Genomic DNA, 20,795 nt, shown 5'->3' with positions numbered 1-20,795 from the left:
CTCTCCCTCTGCCCGCAGCTCTCCTTCGTCCTGCTCCCCCCGCCCGCAGCTCTCCTTCGTCCCGCTCCCCCCCTCCCTCCGCCTACAGCTCTCCTTCGTCCCGCTCTCGCAGCAGGCCCAGCTGTCCACGTACAAGGGGTGTGGGGTGGTGCATTACGGCAGAAGTATAGCCAGCGGTGCGTGCAGTAGCTGGCCTCGGCAGTGGCGAATATGCACATCTGTAGCAGCAGGCCCAGCTTCCAGCATAGGTCTGTGGCGGTTCAGATCTACAAGGCAAAGCCAGTAGACGCAGAGGGTGTGTGGGGTGTTGCGAATCTGCGGTAGTACAGCAGTGCGTGCGGTAGCTGGCGTATGTAGTAGTGTCTGCACATCTGTACCAGCAGGCTATGCTGTGCACTTAGAGGATGCCTGTGGTTTGTATCTGCAGAGCATAGCTAGCAGAGCGTGCGGTTGCTGGCCTAGGCTGTGGTATAGCTGCAGGCTCAGCTGTGCACGTAGAGAATGAATGTGTGGTCCATGTCTGCGGTAGTGCAAGCTGGCCTAGGCAGTGGAGAGACTGCACATCTGTGGCCGCGGGCCCAGCTGTGCACGTAGAGGATATGGGACGGCGATATCCTAGTACACACAGTGCGTGCGGTTGCTGGCCTGGGTTGTAGTGTGTACGCACATCTGTGGCCGCAGGCTCAGCTGAGCACGTACAGAATGTCTGTTGTGGTTCGTCTGCGGTAGTGCAAGCAGTGCGTGCGGTAGCTGATCTCGATAGTAGTGTGTATGCACATCTGTAGCCGCAGGCTGAGCAGTGCACTTAGAGGATTCCTGTGGAGGTTCGTATCTGCAGAGCATAGCTAGCGGTGCGTGCGGTGGCCGGCCCAGGCAGTGGAGAGAGTGCACATCTGTGGCCGCTCTGCAGCAGGCTCAGCGATGCTTGCAGGAGTCAGTGCTGGTTGGGACCGAGGGCGTCTGCGACAGCAGGCCCGGCAGCACACGCTACAGCTGGATGAGGGGGGAGGTGTCAGTGCACATTTACAGCCTGCACACTCGAGAACTCAATATGACACAGGGCAGTGCCCATCCGTAGAATCTGCCCGGGTGCATATCTTGTCAGACCCATCATTTCATGTTCTCGTATCAGCTGAGGGGGGGGGGGTGCATAGCGCCTGCACAAGGCCGAGTCTTCCAGGTTAGAGCGTTGGGCGTATCTGCAGCTGCTCTGAGCATTACACATTGAGAGCGGCAGCACAATACCGAGCATTACATGTTGTGTGTGTGGGGTGGGGGGGGGTTGCATATCTGCAGCAGTAAGGCCGAACGTTGTGGATACATCTTCAGAAGCCGGTCCAGCACAACATGTTTGGATGTGGGGGTGGTTTAGGGTGCATAACTGCATGACCATTCTGAGCACTACATGTGCAGGAGCATGACGAGCATTACATGTTTGGATGTCAGTGTGGGGGGTGCATAACTGCAGGAGTGTTCCAAACATTGTATGTTTTACTGCAGAAGATAGATATTAGCCCGGGGGAGGGGGGGCTATGTAACCCCGGCCCTCAACATCTGTCTTGGCATGAGATAAGACGGGGGCGGCCCGGGCCTCAACATCTGTCTTGGCGGGAGATGAGGCGGTGGGGATGTCTGCTTGTGTACTGACCGTCCAACTAAATACGGGGGTGGGTCGCACCAGGAGAGCTGTGAGACCTGTGCACATCCGTCGTAGCAGGCCGACTGGACACCCAGGGTCAGAGAGTGGCCGTGCCCTTAGCAGAGCGCCCAGCACAGTGCGTCGATGACGAGAGCGGATGTGCGTGCATGTCCTCAGCGGTACCCCCAGGAGCAGGTCCGGCCAGCATTGGAGGGGGGATACCGGAAGCTGCTCGCGGAGCTGAACTTGGGTGGGGCTTACGTCAGCGGCAGGCCCTGCATGCATAGGCAAGCTGAGGTGTGAGGGTGGGGAAGGGGGCACTTCTGCCTATCTGCCGATGCACAATGTTGCAGAATGCGTGCTGGACTGCTGACGTAGGCTCAGCCAAGTACTTCCAGGTAGGGGCGTGCACTTCTGAAAATACTGGCCTAACTATATGTAAGAGTAGCGCATTATTGCAACCAGGGACAACTTAGGGATTTCGGGGACCCTGGGCCAAAGTCATTTTATGGGTCCTGTTCGGGACAATTTTGAATTTCAGCTATTTCATGTCCACAGCATTTAAAATAATCTGTTTGAGAATTATTCAGTGTCATCAGGGCAAGACTCCCCGCAGAACAAAGCTAGCTTTATCTGGGGTCCCCCTGAATGACTGGGGCCCTAGGTCAGAGTCCACTTTGCCCATGCCTCAAACGACTATGATTGCAGCAGACCTAGCAGTGCACGCAGAGAGCAGCGAGGTGGATGCGAGTTGCTATGGGCATTTGAAACGGTCTGTGTAGCTTTGCCTGGAGGAGCTATGGGAGGGAAGTGCTGCAGTGACAGCATACGTGCAGCCCGGATGTGAGAAGATAGGTCACTAGCGCCTATGTCCAGTAGTAGGCCATGCTGTGTATGGGAGTAAGAGGGGGGGGCTGCACATCTGCTTGCTTGCTCATATATACACACATAGTGGCAGTTGCCACTGTGCAATTAGTCAGGTTAGTTTCTATAGGAAGAGTTTTTTCTGTTTTGCTAATAACTTAGCCACCCTTTCACAAATGTGCACAAAAAAGGTTCACCCACCTCTGGCTCTTTAATGGAAAGTTTCATGCTAAACCGTCAAGTGGGAGCCGGGGTGAGGGGGGATTAAAAAAGTGCTATTTCCCATGCTGATTTAAATAGGAAACTTCACTCTCTGGTACAGAAAAAATGGCTGATCCCGATTTGACACAATGTTAGACCTTTACTTAGTGTGCTTTTTGAGATTTTGTGAAAATCTTTTCTGCAGTTTTTGAGAATTCTTTTTGTCCAGATATGCTCGGAATTGTCTAATTTAAAGGGGAAAAGTCAGCCTGATTGGCCGACCACAACAGGAACATTTTGTTGTGGCAGGATTTGGACATTCCTGCGTCATAAAAAAAAAATAAGGGGCCAGATTGAACACAGCATTAACCCCCAAGGGCTTAATTTGCCGATCATAACCAAAAACTTTGTTTCTTACTCACAGATTTAAAGTTACTATAAAAAAAGAAAAGTGCCACACATGATGCTGCCAGTGGCATGCCACATAATTTAGTTCATCCTGCCACACAAGGTGGTCGGTCCTCTGTTGCCGCACATTTCTTGTGGCCTAAATTTCTGCTATGATTCATCCATTTTTTCTCGAACTGTTTCCCTCACATTCCTCTCACCCTCATTATTCGAACAGCAATCATATGAAAAAAACAGCCACACACTTACACACCAAAAATCAGAGAGAGAGCTAAAGAGAGAGTCTCTCTCTCTCTCTCTCTCTCTCTCTCTCTCTCTCTCTCTCTCTCTCTCTCTCTCTCTCTCTCTCTCTCTCTCTCTCTCTCTCTCTCTCTCTCTCTCTCTCCATAAATCTTGATTTGTTTGATAATGTGCACCTTCCCTGACAAGCCAATAACAAGTTTGGCTAGCAGAAGTGTCAATCAGGAGCACAATTATAAAACGTATTCTTCTGTTTGAGTAATATTGTCTACTACGGGACATATGCTTCTGTCCTAATAGCTTGGCAACTCCAGTTTACATTAATTACGGAAAGTGTTGTGCACAAGGTTTTGTGATTTTCCATGTATGCTGTTTCAAGGCTTGTGGTTTTGGCATGAAGATGGGGATAGTTTATTGTTGAACACAGTGACCAGGTTCTTGGCAGCTGGCGCTTGTGTGTCAAAGTGATCATTCTGACATAGATAGTGTGTCATTTGTGGTTTATCCACTTGTGTGCTCGGATTGATGATCTAAAGCAAGAACATGTTGGACCGCTTTTATGAAACTTGAGGTTCTGGGCGGATGAGGTAGCCTTAGTTGTAGTACTTAGCATGGGTGCAGTTGGATGTCTGGGTAGGTTCGCTGTCGGGAAGGCAGACTTGTTGAGTTCCATGAGATCAAGAAGTAGATCTTCTGCCAGATATTAGGCCTTTCACAGAGCCAGAGCGGGAGATCTCTGGCCAAACGAACCTCTGCTGGCAGCTGCCCCCTGGCTGTGCTTGCTCCCCTGCCCCCTGGCTGTGCTTGCTTCCCTGACCCTGGCTGTGCTTGCTCCCCTGCCCCCTGGCTGTGCTTGCTCCCCTGCCCCCTGGCTGTGCTTGCTCCACTGCCCCCTGGCTGTGCTTGCTCCCCTGCCCCCTGGCTGTGCTTGCTTCCCTGCCCCCTGGCTGTGCATGCTTCCCTGCCCCCTGGCTGTGCTTGCTTCCCTGCCCTCTGGCTGTGCTTGCTTCCTTGCCCCCTCGCTGTGCTTGCTTCCCTGCCCCCTTGCTGTGCTTGCTCTCTCGTGTGTGTGTGTATGTGACTCTGGGTGTGTGTGGCTCTGGGTGTGTGTGGCTCTGGGTGTGTGAGTGTGGCTCTGGGTGTGTGTGTGTGTGTGTGTAGCTCTGGGTGTGTGTGCGTGGCTCTAGGTGTGTGTGTGTGGCTTCGGGTGTGTGTATGTGTGTGGCTCTGGGTGTGTGTGTGTGGCTCTGGGTGTGTGTGGCTCTGTGTGTGTGGCTCTGTGTGTGTGTGGCTCTGTGTGTGTGTGGCTCTATGTGTGTGTGTGTGGCTCTGTGTGGGAGTGTGCGGCTCTGTGTGTGTGTCTGTGGCTCTGTGTGCCTGGCTCTGTATGTGTGGCTCTGTGTGGGTGTAAATGCAATAGGTCATGCATTTGCGAGCTATTAAGCTATTGGCATTGTAAATGACAATGCCATGTATTTATGATTTAAAAAAAAATAATGTCATGAGCAATGCCAATAGCTCTACCTTTAATAATGCCGAGACCATTGCATTGTAAATGCTTGTTTTGCTAGTTGTTGACCTGCTTTATGGTAAGGTGAGCCGGTTTTCACTGTTGACTTTTACAATATTTAAGCAAACATTGCCTGCAGCAAACTCAAATCAGTGCTGTCCTTAAATACCTTACAAAAAACTTATATAGCATGTGTTTACAAGTTGAAAACTGCACTAGTTTGCACATGGGACACCTTTCTAGCTAGCTAACGAACTAACTCCCTAATGGGGGTCCCTTTTATTTTGGTACAGAGGCCTATTTTCTGTTCTGCATATTAGGCAGGGCCACAGGAATTATGCGATTGTGCTGAGGCGGCGATTTCTGCATAATTATGCATTTGACGCATTTGCCACATAATCCATCAGCTGCTGCATAATCTACAGATTTTAACAACACAATTGCTTTCTATCTCAAACAGTTCAAAAGTTACTAAAAATGCAGCGACACGTCTTGCTGCATGTGGCTGCCCTTTGAAAAGCTGGAATAGTCAACTTTCTGTTTTCCACTGCTAAATTTGGGTGTTAAATTTGTACTAATGGGGTGCAACCAGTGCCCAAACAGTATTACCAAGTTTAAAAATGGCAAAAAAATTAAGTAATACTATTTCAAAATGTGGCGGATTATGTCGCATAATTTGCCTTTTCTTGACACATAATTTACTCACCCTGCCACAAAATGTAACCCTCTCCTGCCACATAATTCCTGTGGTCCTGCGATTAGGGTAATCCATGGCTTTAATTTTGTTCCTGTTTATATTTCCCATGCTTTACTGAATCTTTCATTCCCCAAGAGTGACAGCTACTTCCAGCATGTGTGTTTATGTATTTTATTTCACAGCATATTACTCTTGGATGATGCACCCTTTGTACTGAGTCGCCTCCAGGTGTTTATGGCTACAGTCGAGCACTTTGGAGTTAAGGCTGTAGGCTGTACAACTTTCACACTGTGCCTGTCTGTGGGTCAAAAAGGTGTTCAGTTTACATGACCATTCAAAATATGGGCTCTCTGCACAGCACAAAGAGCAATGGTCAAGCATTGCAGTTTTGATTCTATGCAAGTGTGTGTGAAGGAGCTACTTATTGGTCAAAATGTGATGAAAGTAAAATTATTTATTTTAGTTACTCATTTAGCTTAAACTACTCACAACCATTGACAAAACCCAGTCGTGGCCAGCATAAATCGGCCGCAGCTGCGTTTTGTCAATGGTTGTCACCTGTTAACTGTGGGGGGCGGGGTAATATTAATTTAAAGGAAAAAAAATAACTTTTCTTAGGGCCCGATCCGATCCCGCGTCATATCTGCTTAGAGTCCTCACATGTTCCTATTCTGCCCAGGGACCCACATGTCATAGAACCGGCCTGGCTGCATGTCTCCGATGGTGCTAGCATTTCTTCTGTCTCCCCAATCAGCCCTCCTCTTCTAGACTTTAGGGGTTCCAGACGGGCCTCCTAATAACCCATCCCACCCACCCTGAAATACTTCATCACATCAAGAGTTTGCGCAGCCACAGAATGTTTACATTAAAACAAGTAATACCTATGAATTGGATTTACCTTCCTGCAGTTGTTTGAGGGTTCTCACCTTTTCAATCCCTTTCGGCTTGGAGTCCTTATCTTTGCTGCCCGAGGGTCTTTCGTTCTTTGCTATCACATGCGCTCGGCCCACGGGCCCACGTGGCTGCATGGCGGGGGATTCTTTCCTTAGCGGCTTCACTTCTCGGTTGGGACGTTTTATCTGCGGCGGGGCCCTGAAAAAGTGCAAACAATGTCATTTAAACAAGCCAACAGTGTCTGAAAGAATACAATGATGCATGATGCGCTGCTTCCGCCTGCAGTTTGGCGAGTTTCTCTGGTTTATTGGACTTCTGCTGCAGGCTCGTGTGCAGGGTGCCTGGCTCCTGTGTCGTGGGCTTGCTAACTCCTAGACAAGACTGAATTTAGGTTGGATGCAGTAAAAAGGCCACCACTGCCTAGCAGGTTTATAGATAGCTCTCCGGATAACGAAGTAAATAATGTGCCGATTGCACAGACAGAATCCATTACCTCCAACTTCTAGGAAGTGAACTAAGAGAGCCGAGCAAGCAATGCACCATTAGGAAACACACTTTTACTCCTCAAGATATCAAGTTTCAATAAGCCCTTCATTGTCTCTCAACGTCAAGCTATATATACATAGGCAGAGACAACCAAAGCACTTGGTAATATGAAAGGCCTATAAAAACGGACATGGTTTGAGCTAATCCTTAGGCATCTATATGCCTCAGTGAGAAAAGCACTCGCTGCTGACATCTGTGAGTGGCACATGAGCCTTTCATCTTTCAGAGCATGATAACCCTTGAAAGAGAGTCATAGTAACACTTGGTATTTTATAGGGGGAGATCCGATTAATAATGTCACAATTAATTCAAAGCGCCAGCTGACGTCATCAAACAAATGAACTTTCTAGAATGCCTGCTATTAATTGTTAAAGATGCAGGAATAGGTCAAGAGAACAATTGTTTTCTCTAAGCCGTATGGCTCCTTTCAAACGGCAAACACGTCTGTGTGACTGTGTTTATTCTCTAACCCGTAAGGCTCCTTTAAAACGGCAAATACTTCTGTGTTCATCGTTTCTTCAGAAGGAGAGCAGTCGAGAGTGAGTAGACTCTACTCTCAATCTAGACTAATTCCTAAAGGTTAACAGCACACTTACTTTTCTAATTAACAAATGAAATAAAAAGCCTGCCTAAAATGCAGCTGGTGCAGAGACGAAATTTGCCCCATTTCTGGTTATTTTTCATCAATCCTTCTGGATATCTGGCTATCTTTCACCATTCCTGGCTTTCCTTCACCAATCCTTCCTTATGCCACTGACTGCCTGATCCACAATGAAGGACGGTAAACATTCTGAAAGTCAGAGCTGTGCTGCTACCCAAAGAGGAGGACAATTGTGTGGGGATCACAAAGAGATTACACAATATACCACTAGAGTCATAAACAATTCCTCACCTAAGAGGACCCAAACAACATGGAAGATAAGGCACCGTGCCAGCAGCGCACAAGTACATGAAAAGCTGAAGAGCCCTGGACACTAAAAAAATAATTATAGCCGCTTAAATGCAATCCTTGACGTGATCACCTTGTATTTTTATGCAATCATGTGATGAGTCTAGTGATCCAGTTTGCCCAGAGAGGGTCTCTGCAGGCAGATTAACCTACTTATTGTTCAGAGTCTTTGTGTTTTAGCCAAACTCAATGATCTTGCCTAGTCTTGGCCTGACAGGCAAAAGTCAAATTGGACTGAAGACAACTAAAGAATCAACAAACACTGTGCCCATCACAATACATTAAACAAGCATTGGGAAATCTAACAGGCCTGGAGTTGGCCACCTTCCTTCTGACTATCTCAATGCTTGTTTCGTCATAGTTTTTGTAAAATGTCATTGTCAGGGGCGCTGCATAGCCCTCATCAATCTAAACAAAAAACATAGACTAAAAGAAAATAGATTTTTCGGTCTCAAAGTGCACACATTGCTATAATAGTCTATGGCACCTAAGGGACCAACTAAGTGTGTGTGAACTTGCTCCTTTTGAAATGGCAGAATGCAGTCACTAACAGTGAAGTTACCCACTGGCTGATATGGGTTGATCGACTGCACCGTGATGTATGTATTAAGAAATATTTACTTCCAACGACATATCTTATAGAAATACAAAAAGTTAAAATATTTTTTAAAAGTTCCAAAAAACATACATAATACACATGCAGCTAAAAATGCCCCAAAATTACGGTCAATATCCAAATAATTAAATTAATTTCACAGAATGCATAACATTTTTCAACATTCCAAAAGTAAGAGTCCACAGTTAAATTTTTCATCATACACATTCGAAGGAATAATTTGTCATGTTAAAAAAACACTGACATTCCCAGGTGAACTCCACATTGCAAAACAACATACTAACTAAACAACTACAACCCAAAAAGTTAAAAAACTTCCCAGGATCTTCCTAAATATTCACAGAATCCCATTAAAAATTATGTAATCTGGGTCAATATAATGTCCTTTGCAATTGCAATAATATCTAAAAAATGTATTGAACATAAAGTGAATTGTGCTTTTCTCCTAGTTCTCAAACCATGCTCCCTTAGCAGAGAATGACGAATGTTTTTCCTCTCACTAAAAAAGATGGAGAAGTCTAACACAAAATGGATTAAAGAGTATTTTTAGATCACAAATAAAATATCCATTATTCTCAGCTCCGAGACCACCAATTCTCCGCCATGGGTCTATCTCTATTTGGAACTGAAGGATAATACTTTCATATGTTTATCAGGATTTGAAACAAATAAGGAAAGATCTCAATATCCCCCAGGCATCTTAGTGAATGATCTAAAGATAGCTTCCCCGCAAGAAAATGTCCATTGCCTGCTATTGTAACTTCCCTTAACTCATCGCTGAGAATGCTCTTCACCGTAGTTAGTGTCAGTGTAGCTTCACTCCTAAAGTAAATTCCTAAATCAACATTCTTTTTTTGCAATGATTCGTGAAAAAACTCATTTGACCATTGCATAATATCAATAAGCATTAAAAAGGAAAACATTTTCATTGAATATTTTTAATTCTAAAGAGAAACCTTAGTACAAGAGAACAAGCTAAAAGTCCAAGAATAGAGTGATATCCAACTCCAATCTTACTGCCTGAATCATAAAGCTTTGCGGGATGCTCAAAAGGAGCCTTAATCACAGGCCTTCTAGGGGCTCCCATGTAACTTGTGGGTCAGTGGTAAGTAAATTGGCTCCATACAATGCTTGCAGTATCAATTAACCTATTATTGCTCTATTTACGTGCTCCACCAACAAGCTCTCAAAACGGGAATCAAACCTTTCATGGCATTGACGGCTCCAAGAAGTGAAGTTCTCAGATTTACTAAATGGTTATCCCATTTTAAATGACTTTCAAATGTAAGAATCAGGTAATCACTAACCTGCTCGAGAGAAACACTATTTAGGTTCCAAATACATTTCTTTAGTCACTTGGAGAAAATCGAAGTCTTGTTTTTTTTTATTTTGACAAGAAGTCTACTGGATTCACAAAAGGAATGAAGTGCATGAAGTTTACGCTGCGGACATATCGGAGTGGAGTGCATTTTAATTAAATTGTCTGTCTACATAAGACAGTGGACAGGTACAACCCCTCTTTTTGGATAGAAAGACTTTGTGTTCCCTAGATCAGCAATGAAAAGGCTGAATAAGAGAGGTGCTAAAACACACCCATGTCAAAGGCATTTTACGCCAAGACGTCTTCCGGCAGAGTTCTTAAACAATTTAAATCATCCTGGAACTAATTTCTAGAATGTATTTCTTGCAGGATAAACAGCAGATCTAGTTGGATTTTTCATCTGCCTAATTTTTCCCAGAGGGTACTACGATCAACTTAGTGAAAAGCAGCCCAGAATTCAACAAAACAACAGCAAAGTGTGCCTACGTTTGCTAATGACCTCCCTGATGCTGCCTGGAGAAACATACAGGGTTCGATCTTAGAGTGATTTTGCCTAAGCCCCGCTCTTTTGGAATAATGCTAGACAGAAATGTCCAAGCTTCAAGAGATTTCAATAGAGTTAGGGCATACATCTTAGACTGCTTATCCAAAAGGGAAATTAATCCATTATTTGCTGTGTCAACTCGGGAACACTTCTTGTTGATTGGCTTCATAACTTCATCCTGCAATAAATCTGGTATTTTCCCCGAGGATGAAGCCATTTAAACAAAGAATTCAAGATGTTCACCCTCCAAAGCAGAACTACTTCGGACAATACTGCTAGCAAAATATCCGGGCTGTGTGCTTAAGATGATTTTATATCACTAATTATTTCATTCGTTATCCCTATTTCCTGATTCTTCGAATATTTAACAATACATCCTTTAATCGATTTTTTTAGGTCTTGCGCCTAGCATTGCAGTGCGCAGCACTCCTCGCGCAGCGAAAGAGTTCTTGTTCGGGGTTCTGAACGCTGACCACACGCTTGTGCGTGTGGTTTTGCTTTCGCCGGCTGCCATTGGCTTTAGCGTGTTTTTTTTAAACAAAAATAAGGCATGCAATTGGGCAAAGGCTGGCGCATATCCAGACTTTGCTCCGCCTAGTCCCATCGGTGTCTATAACGCGCATCAGAGTGGCACAGACAACAGGCTCCCTCGCCCCAGCTCCTCTGTGGTACGCGCGCAAACTGGTTTGGATTCCCACGTCCGCTCCTCTGTGGTGCGCACGCACCACTGGTTGCTGTCTGGAGCTTTACAACGAGTATTCCCAGAGACCCAAACTGCCAGTACTGCAGGCAGCCATGCACCGGTACTCCAATCGCCCTTACTAATAGTCCTCTCGGTCATTTGCACAATCTCCATTCTCCCCTACTGCCCGCTGTCCAAACACACAGTACAACCCGAGGCAAGCACTGAGCGGAAAATGTGCTTCCAACCAAAAGCGTCGGCTTAGAGTTGCACACCTTTTATGTCTAATGTGACATCTTACGGCCACATTTCACTCCATAGTAAGAGATCTTCCACATACAAGTGATACCACCCTACTTCTGACTTTTTCCTTTAGAGTCTGAAGGAAGCCTTCTTCCTTTTGTCCAATTGCTGACATTCCCTCCTTTCCTTCTCGGCCTCATTCACTTTCTCTCCTCTGCCTTTTGCTTCTTCTTCCGGTCTGACCTCCACCCTTCCTCCCTTACTGTCCACTGCTTCATCCCTTCTCCCCCACTCAGCCCTTCATTCCTTCCCCTGAGCTCTCGTCTATGCCGACGCCCACAAGGCTGACTTTCCTCTTCATTTTTAAGCTCCATCTTCTTACCTCACCCTACACCAGGGCTAGTCACCCCATTTCTTGTCTTCTCGACAATGTAATCAACAGACACAAGCATGGATACACGCGAATGTAGAAACGTTTGTGCGCGACGTGAGATATATATATATATAAATATATATATATATATGCGCAATGTAAATGGCTTTTCTATTAAATATATACCATTTACATAGCTCTTATTATCCTTGAAGAGGCTGAGAAGACCTTTGCGGATGGAAACCACTTTACTTCGTCGTAAGTTTATGACATTAGATATTGCATCACGTGCAGGCAATTAGCGGTCCTGCCATCCCTGGCAAACACAGAGGGACAGCCATGGAGTTTATAACGCAACTATTGGGTATGCAATGACAGTGGACACGTGTCTGTGACAGTCCTGTGTGTGTCTGTGAGCGTGCGTGTCTTTGCGCGTGGACGCACGTCTCTGCAGCACCCCACGGTGACAGCAGCGCTTATAGGAGGGGCGTGCAGCACGCAGCGCTGCCCAGGCTGCTTCTGATTGGGCGCCCGCAAGTGTTGATTGCAACCGCAGGAGCGCGCAGTGATTTAGGAGCCTGAGCATATATTCAGTTTAAGGACAGGCGCGGAGCGGAGCAAACACTGGGACAGGCTATCGGCGTTTTAGGCAGTAATTTTCACGAGAGAATGTTCTATTCCTGTATTTATTCATAAATCAGAGGGCAGATGGAGTTGAGGTAGAATATGATTTATTTGTGCACAGCTGCCACTGGCGCCATTGCTGCAGTGTATAATTCTAAAAGGAGACAGAATTACCACCCAGCACCTACAATCTCTTGGGCTCAGAGGCAGAGCAGACCTGACACCAGTGGGCAGGGTGATGTGTACACCGAGTGACCGCTCGGCAGAGGGAGGGGTTGCAAGGTTCACGGGGTAATATTATGTGGTAACATGCGGCATACCTCAGTGGTGGGAGGAGAATCATCAGCGGGTAAGGTCTGCTCGCTCACCCCATAAGTAATTTCATATCTAACCATCCTCTTTGCTCACCACATAATAAATATTCACATAGGTAGTGTGCATGTTGAGAGCATAGCCGCATAGTGTGTGTGCCTCAGAATGGGCCGAGCTCTGGTATGCAGGACACACACCATGACACTGTCAGGGCAGTGTTGTTCCGCTGGGGGAGAGGGGCGCTGTCGCCAAATGTGAAACTCAATCTGGGTGTAATCTGCACACTGCCCACTATACCACATTTAAAACTGAAATATTAATTCACAACATCCTAGAAAGGAATTGAGACCGCAGCCTTCCTAAAGGCTGCCTGCTGACACTGACATTCGGAAGGGAAAGCTTCTCTGAATGTGAAGGTGCTCACGTCTCAAAGCTGCAGGAAGAGCATCCCTCAATAGTGCAAGCAATGTGAGCATCCAACAAAAGCAGGGTCTCTCTGCTCCCTAGTGCAAGGGCTGTGAGCGTCCAGCAAAAGCACAGTCTCTCTACTTACTAGTGCAAGGGCTGTGAGCGTCCAACCACGCAAGGTCTCTCTCTTCACTATTGCAGGAGCTGTATGAATATAACATAAGAAAGGTCTCTCTATTCACCAGTGCAAGGCCTGTGAGAATACAACAAAGCAAGGTCTCTCTCTTCACTACTGCACGAGCAGTATGAAAATAAGATAAGCACGGTCTCTCTATTCACTAGTGCAAGGCCTGTGAGAATCCAACAATGCAAGGTCTCTCTGCTCACTACTGGAGGAGCTAATCGAATATCAGACGCAATGCCTCTCTACTCACCAGTGCAAGGGCTTTGAGCGTCCAAAAAAGCACAGTCTCTCCCCTCACTATTGGAGGAGCTGTACGAATAAAACAGACGCAAGGTTGCTCTACTCACTAGTTCAAGTACTATGGGAATTCAACAAAAGCATGGTCTCTCTGTTCACTACTGGAGGAGCTGTATGAATATCAGACGCAATGTTCTCTACTCACTAGCAAAAGACACACAATTGATGGACGGAATGCAGAACAAATAAACATTCACCCTCAGTCAAGTGATCTGTGTTAAATCCATCATTCTTTTGCTCACCATGCCACCCCAGTTTAGACCTAGCCATATGCAATATGTATTGCATTTGTGAGAGTTTAAGCTATTGGCATTGTAAATAACAATGCTTTTTATTTATGTTGTAAAAATCAACAAGTAAATAAAAGGCATTGTCATTTACAATGCCATTAGCTCAAACCCTAGTAAATGCGAGACCTATTGCATTGCAAATCCTTGTTGGGCTGGCTCTTATATAGGTTTGTGAGAAAGTCAGCTCAAAGTACTTTAGATACTTATGCCACCAAATTTGAACGTGATACTATATGCTTACTATTATCCATATGCGAAAAAGATTTTGAGTTACTCTGTGAAATCTATTCCTGAATTTTACTCTAGTTTAACTCATAAAACTTCTCTTTTTTTTGTAAGCAAAGTATAATAAGTATTTTTCAAATTTCTGTACCCTTGTCTGTCATTGTTGTCCACATATTGAACACTTTACATTGAATTCTGTTTAGGGACCTCCGTAAATTGTATCACTCTATATCAAACTACCCCTTTGTGGTACTACTTTTTGGGGTATCAGAAACATGATTTGAGTTGTAATTCGCTTTCAGGAGTGTCAAAGTATTTTTACTAACTGATTATCCTACATAATACCATTACCACGGGTCTCTATGAAGCTCTTATTGACAGAGATCTTCAAAAGCTCTTGGACAGTCTTTTCAGTTATTAAAACCCTTATTCTGCTCCACATGGACATCCACATGCTTCAAGAAACGCACCTGCTGGGTAACGGCTTCCCCTTCTCGGCTCATTACGTCTAAGACAGGGTATGGCACTCTGGCTTTTCCAGGGGCTCACGAGGAGTTACAATCCTCCTAAGGTGTACATTGCCCTTTGTCCTCTCTCAAGTGGTGCCTGACCCCTAAGGCTCATTTGTGACAGTTTGTTGTGTCGTTGGCTGGTACACCCCTCACTCTCATGTCGATATATGCCCCTCCTTTCTTGCTTGCGCCCACTCTGGCACACACAGCTTCTTTGCTACAAGACATGCCCGCAGGCAACATGGTCGTTGCAGGAGACTTCAATGCAGTCTTAGCCCCTGCCCTCGATACATCGGGAACCCCTTCTGCTGCTCGGGCAGCGAGTGTGAAACAACTGCGAAAATGGTCTGAGTCTCTGGGGCTTTGTGATGCGCTCTTGGCACCCGCGCAGCATCCAATTTACGCACACATCCGCGGCCCACCACACCCAAGTGCACATAGATGCGATCTTTGTCCCCATGCCCGATTGATCACGGATTGTCGACGTTCGTATCCTCCCTGGAGGCATTTCCGACCTCTCCCCGATACTCCTTAGTTCAGGGCCCCCCTCCTGCGGCCCACCAAACATGGAGGATGAATGCTTGGTTTCTCCAAGATAAAGATTTCAGGAAAGAGCTTACACAATACTTTTATACCAATAAGGGTTCGGTGGCATCCCTGGGTACTATGTGGGAGGCGGGGGAAGGTGACCATCAGAGCTTTCGCGAAGCGGCAGCTTAAAATCCGGAGGCAGTCACAGCTGCAGGAGATCTCTTCCAAGGAAGCGCAGGCGCTTTGCTTGGAAACAGCTACAATCCACGTCAGAGGATGCCACTCAGACTCAGCACTTGGCCCTTTTTCGGGAAGATTTTAAGCAATTATCCCTGGATGCGGCCAAGCTCCTCAGGAGGTCATCGGTGGTAAGAGTTTACCGCTGGGGAGACAAGAGCGGTACGATCTTACACCGGTTAGCCACATATCCCAAAGCGAACTGTATCATTCCGGTGGTGGTCGACACAGCCAGAGTGGTGCACCGTGCTCCAATGGCAATGGCAAATACCTTTGCCGCGTACTATCGGAAGCTATATACCGCACAAGCCCCCGGGCTGACCGTTGCTGCTCTCCTTGACCGGGATGGGGTGCGCCTTCCTAAGCTGGAGCCAGCGGCCCAGAGAGATCTAGAGCGCCCCATCTCCTTGAAGGAAATTGAGGAGGAGATCACTCTGGTCTCAACGGGTAAGACCACGGGTCCAGATGGCCTGCCGCAGGAATATTATGCGGCCTACCGAGGCACTCTAGTGCCCCACCTAGCAAACTTATTTAAGGAAGCCGTGGACAGAGGTTCGTTTCTGCCGGAAACAGATATCGCCACCATTGTGATTCTCCTGAAATCCCAGCCTCTATCCCGATTGTGTGCAGAGTACCGCCCCATATCCCTCCTTAACACCGAAATTAAACTATATGCCACCATTATGGCTCAACGGCTGAAACCCTATTTGGCTTCATTAGTGCACCCGGATAAGTGTGGGTTTATGCCTCAGTGGGGGACCCGCCACTGCCTACGAAGACTGCAGTTGGCTCTGGCATATCGGCACCTGCTTACCCCTTACTAGGCACTCCTGTCCATAGACTTTGAAAAAGCTTTCGATTCAGTGGACTGGACATATCTACAGGGCGTGCTGGATGAGTTTGGGTTCGGGCCCCACTTCCGTTCTCTGGTAACCCAGTGCACTCCCCTATGGCAGCGGGCTTGGCTTTGGGAGGTTAGTGGGTTGCGCCAATTTAAAACTTGGGACCTTATTGGTATCTCCCAGCTAGGGGACGTGTGGGCCAGGGGTCAGATGTTGTCCTTCCAGGAGCTCCAAACTCGCTACTCCCTACACTCATCCCAGCTCTATAAATATCTGCAGTTGAGACATTGCCTCCTCAAACACATTGCGGGCGACACAAGGCTTCCCGAATACAGCCCCACTGACGCTGCTGGAAGACATGGGTAAAGGGGGGGGTCTCCCGCATTTACCGCACCCTAATTAATAACACTCCCACATCCCTAGACAAGTTGAGGGCCCCCTTGATGAAGTAGACTGGTGTGATGCCCTTACGGCCCCCAGAATAGTCACTGTCTCCGCCAAACTCAAGCTGGTTCAGTTATATTATTTACACGCTGCGTACCTCACTCCCTTGTGCCTGCAGCGAGCGGGTTTTCGCCCAGACGCGCCATGTGCAAAATTTAAACATGCCCTGGCCGATTTCCTCCATATGGTTTGGTCATGCCCCCGCTTGGGGCAGTTCTTGGGATCCATTGAAGTGGATCTAACTGAGGTATTGGGCTGTGAGGTTCCACACGACCCACGTCACTCCTTGCTGGAGATCATGGACGGGCTGGATGGGTCCAGGAATGATAAGCTGTCCTAACATAGCTATGATGGTGGCCAAGCGGGACATTGCGGCAGCCTAGATAAGCTCTGATCCTCCTACCTTGGAGAGGTGGCGAAGAGGGGTGGACTGGTGTGCGACCCAAGAAAAAGCCATGTACAAAGCTAAGGGGCCTGTTGTGGGCCCCCTCTATGTTGGGGGGTGCACTGGGGGGGTTCCATGGATTCAGGGGCACGTTGCAGGCCCCCTCTGTGTTGGGGGGTGCACTGGGGTTGTACCCATGGTACCCCCCCAACATTTCCCAGCCCTAAGTGGCAGGCACCGCAGGGTGCAGGGAAATACACTACAAGGCAGATTGACATTGCGAATGGTGCTGCAACCAGCAGCACTGTCTGCAATGGCGGGCGCATCGTGATTCCAGTGGTGGGACCACCCCATAACTGGCGGGTAGTCCCAACCACCGCAACGATGGAGGGCGGACTCAAGTCCGTCCGCCATCGTAATGAGCCCCTTAATTACAACTATGTCTGAATGTTGCTGCAGCAGGACTATTGTTTATGAATTGCCCTTTAAGATGAATCCAATTATATTGCATCAAAGTTGATAATACCTGGTTTGCTCTAACAGAGCTAGTAGCTACTTGTGACTCCGCACTAGGAATGTTGAAGCAATGCATTTGATCTTCCAACAGTTTAACAAACATACAAAACATCATTTTTAAGTTAAAATCACCTGCTAAAATAAACAATGAAGAAGGAACATAAGAGCATAAATGAGACAGATCATAGTCTAATGTTTCCAGTTCCTCATTAGAAAGAGCATAATTAGGTGGAATATAAATACTCAAACAGATTAACAAACTGTTGACACCTTGCTCACTGAATAATGAAATAGGAGAGGCTAGCAGCCGATTGCATAAGGTCTCCAATAGCGTAACATTTTTCCTATAAAGAACTGACAGTAAAACCAACTAACTTCACCTGGGACTACCTCAATTTGAAGGAGAAGCACTCTACATACAAATCTGTCAATGGAAGGGAACTACTGCAGCCAAGTCTCCAGTAGAATTAAAATAGAATACTAATCTAAAACTGATTTGTAAAAAATTAACCAATACTTTAAACCCATGAAAATTTCAGACAGGGATCTTCCTTTTCGGGATGCCCATTCAGCTAAGCGTGATTATCTTCTCAACATCATTTGGCTTACAAGATATGGCTGCCTCATAGTGACCACTATCAAATATGTCAATATGAAAATAAATTATTATATTTCAATTGGGTACATCCCTATGTTCTTGGGATTCTTATTTCCTTCCATGAATAGTTTGTGGGTATGTGGAGAAGTTCAATTTGTGTTGCTCTCCAATTTCCATGCAGAAAGGGACGAGAATTGGAATAAGCATTTATATTCCTACGACCTAAAGGTTCGCGTTCCCACAAAGCTCTATGCCAGGATAGATTAAATCCAATCTTTTCTTCTAAATAGCAGTTACAACTAATTTCAACTGACACTGAACTTTAGATATTTTGTCCCCCTTAATCAGACTAAATCCCACCAAGTACAAGATCTTAGGATGTTATTTTTTTCAATACTGGGATAAGCTTGAGAGCTGCTAAACGTTTTGAGTGGTTAAGGGGGAGAAGTTTTCCTTCTTCCACAACTTCTGAGGTTTAAAACAAACAACCATGGGTATATCACCTTCCAATAGATATCTAGGACCAGCTTCATTACTTAATACTTCATCTCACTTCTGAGGATCGTGATTTTTCTTAGGCTTAGGACAAAAGACAGGTTGTACAAGAACTACAGCCCTCGATAGAACCCCCCTTTTTCTTGCTAGATACATCACATACCTTGCACCCCTAAGAGCAGAATCAGTTAAAATGAAGGGAGAAGCAAGCTTTTTTGATGGTTTACAATACTTTTTACTAATACTTGTAAACACCAATCAAAAGCATATTGACTACCTTGACTGATTTTCTTTCCCCCACCCCAGCTTTATTATTCAATGGTTATGGGCTCCTTTGACTGAAATATCCAAGGAAGGGGATGAGGATAAGGATAAATCACAAGTACTCTTTATCAAAACTATTATAAGAAGCAAGGGACTAAAATTTAAAAAAAACTTTCTTAAAAGATAGTATAGTGAGCCACATGGCCGAATCTACTTGAATATCTCAGCAAGTGCTTGTATTCCTACTTTTAAATTGCATTTAAATGACCTATAGAGGTCATGCTCTAAGACAAAGCATCCATAAAATCAGATGATTAGGAAAGCTTTGTGTTTTCATACAGAGGTCTATGGCAGCAATTACTAACGAGGACATTCAAGGAGGGCCTCTTCGCCTCCCTACAGATGGACATCCAATCAGTAAAGACCGAATTCTCGCAAGCCCTAAAAGATGTCAAGTACAACCTTGAGGACAACAAGAGAGAACAAGATGAAGAGGTTGAACATGTGCAGCATGAAGTACTGCACTTATAGGAAAAAGCAACACTACAGCCCACACCGAGGACCTGGAAAGTCACTCCTGCAAGAACATACGCATCTCAAGAGTGCCATAAGGGGGGGGAGGTGACACCGATGTAAAGGACTATGTGCAGGCCCTCTTCTTTCATTTCCTGGACTGGCCAGGGAAGACTAGCATACAATTGGGCAGGGTACATAGAGCTGGGCACCCAAATGCCATAAGGGGCACTCACCCAGACATCCTAGCATGTTTCCACGACTTCCTACTCAAAGAAAGCATCCTGCGCAAAGCAAGGGCCACCCACCCAGTGCAGTACCGCTGCCATGAAATAGCACTGTACCACTCAGTCCTGACATTACAGAAACTCACAATTTTTTGGTCTGTCACCAAGTTCCTCAGCAAAAAGCAGGTCTCGTACAGTTGGGGGTCACCCATTACATCTAATCTTTCACCTGGAAAATGCCAAGCACCAAATCAAAACCCTACCGAAGGCCCACCTACTCCTAACATCCCGGTGGATGATGGCAGGGATACTCCCCCTGTGGGCTCATCAGTCTCAGGAGAGGTGCTCACACTACAGGCGCCGGGTTGGGAGGATACCTGTTGGCCTGCGTTTGGACCTCAAAACTATGGCTATGGAGAAACAAACAATGCTCTACAGCCTGGCTTGTGATATGGAGCACCCTGATACCGGCTAAACGTGGACCCTGCTGAACCCATGGCGGGGGCAAGGGAGCTGGAGCTATGGCTCCAGGACATCGGATGCAGAGCACCATGACCCCTTTCTCAGGTCCCATGAAACCACCCGGAAGGCTGACAATATTTACTGGACTACTGTGTTGTCATGTTTACATTGTTATTGGGAGTTCACAAACAGGTAATATTCACTCATGAAAGGAATTGCATCCGTACAATCAGGCCATGCCACCCCACACTCACTACAACAAGAGACCCTCTGATCTCCAGTTACATACTGCAACCCATGCCAGGCATCCGACACCCGCGCACACTCTCTCAAATGCACACATACTACCAAGAAGATTCTTTCCCTTAATGTTAGAGGGCTCACCAACCCCTTTAAACCGTGAGCGGTGCTATCCTCTAGAGCAAAAAGGAGGCTTCTGACATATCACATACAAGTAAGGGAGCACTCCTTTACCGTTGCTGCTACCTATGCCCCGAAAGACAACAAATTCCTGAAACGCGCAGTACTGGAGACATTAGACCCTCCCCCCCCCAGCCAATCGGTCTTGCTCAGAGGGGACCATAACTTGGTGTTAAACAACAAGTGGAATAGATCAAGCCAAATCTATGGGAAGACAGGGGCTCTCTCCAAGGAAGGTGTGCAGTGGTTGTAAAAGGTGTGGTTGAGGGACCTGTGGAGATT

At 46.3% G+C, this 20,795-nt stretch overlaps 1 protein-coding gene across 1 annotated transcript in view; it reads right to left on the bottom strand.

Moving 5' to 3' along the window:
* Positions 1-20,795, bottom strand: part of KATNAL1 (katanin catalytic subunit A1 like 1) — a 321,796-nt gene that overhangs the window by 159,148 nt on the left and 141,853 nt on the right. The window contains exon 4 of the mRNA XM_086935151.1: positions 6,486-6,651. Coding sequence (XP_086791277.1) covers positions 6,486-6,651 — 166 coding nt within the window. The remainder of the gene's footprint in view (positions 1-6,485; positions 6,652-20,795) is intronic.

Source organism: Lissotriton vulgaris, chromosome 8, assembly GCF_964263255.1.
Source record: "Lissotriton vulgaris chromosome 8, aLisVul1.2, whole genome shotgun sequence".
NCBI lineage: Eukaryota > Metazoa > Chordata > Amphibia > Caudata > Salamandridae > Lissotriton > Lissotriton vulgaris.
Note: the sequence above shows the minus strand (reverse complement) of the source record. Positions and strands in the feature narration are given on the sequence as shown.